Source organism: Nanorana parkeri, unplaced genomic scaffold (genome assembly GCF_000935625.1).
Source record: "Nanorana parkeri isolate BGI_ZX_2015 unplaced genomic scaffold, ASM93562v1 scaffold1215, whole genome shotgun sequence".
NCBI lineage: Eukaryota > Metazoa > Chordata > Amphibia > Anura > Dicroglossidae > Nanorana > Nanorana parkeri.
Genome location: NW_017307483.1, coordinates 215,833 through 218,523, shown reverse-complemented (window position 1 = coordinate 218,523; position 2,691 = coordinate 215,833). Strand labels below are relative to the sequence as shown.

General features: G+C 54.1%; 1 protein-coding gene across 1 annotated transcript in view; it reads right to left on the bottom strand.

Moving 5' to 3' along the window:
• Positions 1-1,900: 1,900 nt before the first annotated feature.
• Positions 1,901-2,691, bottom strand: part of UBASH3B (ubiquitin associated and SH3 domain containing B) — a 16,846-nt gene continuing 16,055 nt past the window's right edge. Inside the window, exon 14 of the mRNA XM_018568596.1 lies at positions 1,901-2,215. Coding sequence (XP_018424098.1) covers positions 1,901-2,215 — 315 coding nt within the window. The remainder of the gene's footprint in view (positions 2,216-2,691) is intronic.

The window sequence follows — 2,691 nt, the reverse complement described above, 5'->3', positions numbered from 1 at the left end:
AGGCGACTCGCAGCCAGAGGAAGACGAATCATTGGCTGGGGGCGGAGTCACCATGGCTGTGCTGCCACAATCCCAAATCTTAGAGTCCCGGGGCTTTCCCAGGTTCCGCCCAGAGACTGAGGATGGACAGGGCAGAGTCATGTGACCACCGGCTGCAGTGCCATCTGGAAATATAGTGAATCTGGCCGGGAGGGATCAGATAAATCAAGGTGAGCCGAGCGGACTGTCTGACTTTAGCGCCGTTGCAGAGTTTCCTGGAGATTGCCAACGTCCCCGTGACCCGCGTGTCCGATCTTCGGAAGTGTCATTACATAGCACGCTCGCGCTGCTCCTAAACGAGGGGACGCCGCACATGGGAGTACCGGCACTGCCGCAGGTTTAGGCCGGGCGAGATTCATTCTCAATAGCTGCCAAACATTTATAATACATGACGCATGTACCGCATGACAGGGAGTGAATACAACATTCACCCCCCAAAAAAGACATTCACCCTTATCTAGTGAAACAACGCGAAGGGCAGTAAGGGGCCCATTGCACAGCCAATCAGAGCTGAGCCTCACGGCAGACATGGCAATGGCAGACTCTCCTTTCCGATTGGTCGCTTTGCGGGCGCCTTCGCTCCTCGCATCGCTTTATGGCGTAAACCCAACGCGATTCCTGCACATCGGCGGCTCCGGGAAGCACTGCGAGGTCCAGGATGATGTATAAAAATCGCTGAGGGGCTTCTGCGCCTCGTGCCAGCCAATCAGAGAAGAGATGACGGAGAGCCAGACCTGCCGCTCGTTTTTACACACCGGTCCGGCCACGTGGAAGTCTTTGGACTGCATAGTTAGATCGCAATGGACGGGACGGGTTTTACCAGCTGCCTGTGGTGCTGAGAAGCGGGATAAAGGTCAACTCCACCCAAAAGGGATATTGCCGTGCTGCGTGGTTGCTGGTTAGCTGAACATGATGCCGACACCATCAGTATGACCCTATGGGAGGGGCAGAGACACGGGTATGAGGGGGTGACACCATCAGTATGACCCTATGGGAGGGGCAGAGACACGGGTATGAGAGGGTGACACCATCAGTATGACCCTATGGGAGGGGCAGAGACAGGTATGAGAGGGTGACACCATCAGTATGACCCTATGGGAGGGGCAGAGACAGGTATGAGAGGGTGACACCATCCGTATGACCCTATGGGAGGGGCAGAGACACAGGTATGAGAGGTGACACCATCCATATGGTCCTATGGGCGGGGCAGAGACAGGTATGAGAGGGTGACACCATCCGTATGACCCTGTGAGAGGGGCAAAGACAGGTATGAGAGGGTGACGCCATCTATATGACCCTGTGAGACACAAAGCACAGTAAATAAGCTTTGGAGTCCATGAGGGACATATGAAGCCACTTGGTAATGTAAGAGGCTGGAGGTACTTCATTGCGCCTAGGGGGAAGAATTGCGCTCAGGATGGGCATTACCAGGGTCATGATGTTCTCTGGCAGTCCAAGAAAGGAGGCGGGGCAGCGACACCGAGTCTATGAAACTGCACAACTTAAAAAAAAAAGTTGTCACGCTCTTCCCTGCAGCCACACAGCACAGCGATGGCGGGTGGACCAGGAAATTGATCGGTCTGAGCCGCGCCGATATTTTTGCTCCATCCGGTGATTTAGCCGTTTGGTTGGAGTCGCCTAAAATCTTTTTTTTTTTTTCCAAAAAAACCCGAAAAACTGAATATAAATAAGAGACGTCGCTCCGAAAACACAAAAAAGTTCTGACGCTCCAGGCGAGGGACGCCAACGACCGTGAAATGAATGAAACGCGCACCAATCAATAGCAGCCAATGAAGGGAAACCCAAGCTGGACGATGGGGGCGAGCGGTGCCGACCTCTTATGGACATTCCTAGCTCTCCGTCATGTCCATCCTCCGTCCTCAGTACTTCCCGATCCACTGACCCGGCACAAGCAACTGAGGACTCCTGATGTACTCAAAAGTACTGAACCCGGAGGATCAGCATGGCCGGCAGGAGAGGTCAGCAAATGACTGAATCCCATGTGCTTGATTGGGACGCTCGGGCCCCATGGAGTCCAAAACGCCCTGCGGGCCCCATGGAGTCCAAAACGCCCTGCGGGCCCCATGGAGTCCAAAACGCCCTGCGGGCCCCATGGAGTCCATCCCAGGCTGGAGTCCCCCAGCTCTTCACAGCAACAGAATCCCAAATACGGAATCTGGAAAGGAGAACGGGATACGGGTCAGAAAATTTGCAAAATATACGGCGCCCGCTGGCGGCAAAACACAGTTACCAAAAGGGTCCGTGGGGCAAGAACAGTTTTTGGGGGGTCGGAGTAGCTATCTAATCTACACTTAGTATGAGTGGGGCCCTAAGTCTCAGAGGGCCCTTGCACAGCTTCACAGTCTGCTCACATAGTAGGTCTGCCTCTGGCGCTTACATAAGTATTCACACCCCCCCCTTGGACTCTTCCACATTCTGTAGTGTCTGTGAAGGTTCTCTTTATCCGGGTCATCGCATATCTGTAACAAATAAGTCGAGGCAACTGGACCTGCTGTGTTTTTCTTGTAGACGTTTCACTGGTCATCCGACCAGCTTTCCCAATTCAGATGCTCTGGGCATCTACGCAACAGGGGCCTCTGGTCCTCGAAGGGTTGAAGGAGAACTATGAGGGGGGGGGGGGGGGGTGTCAAT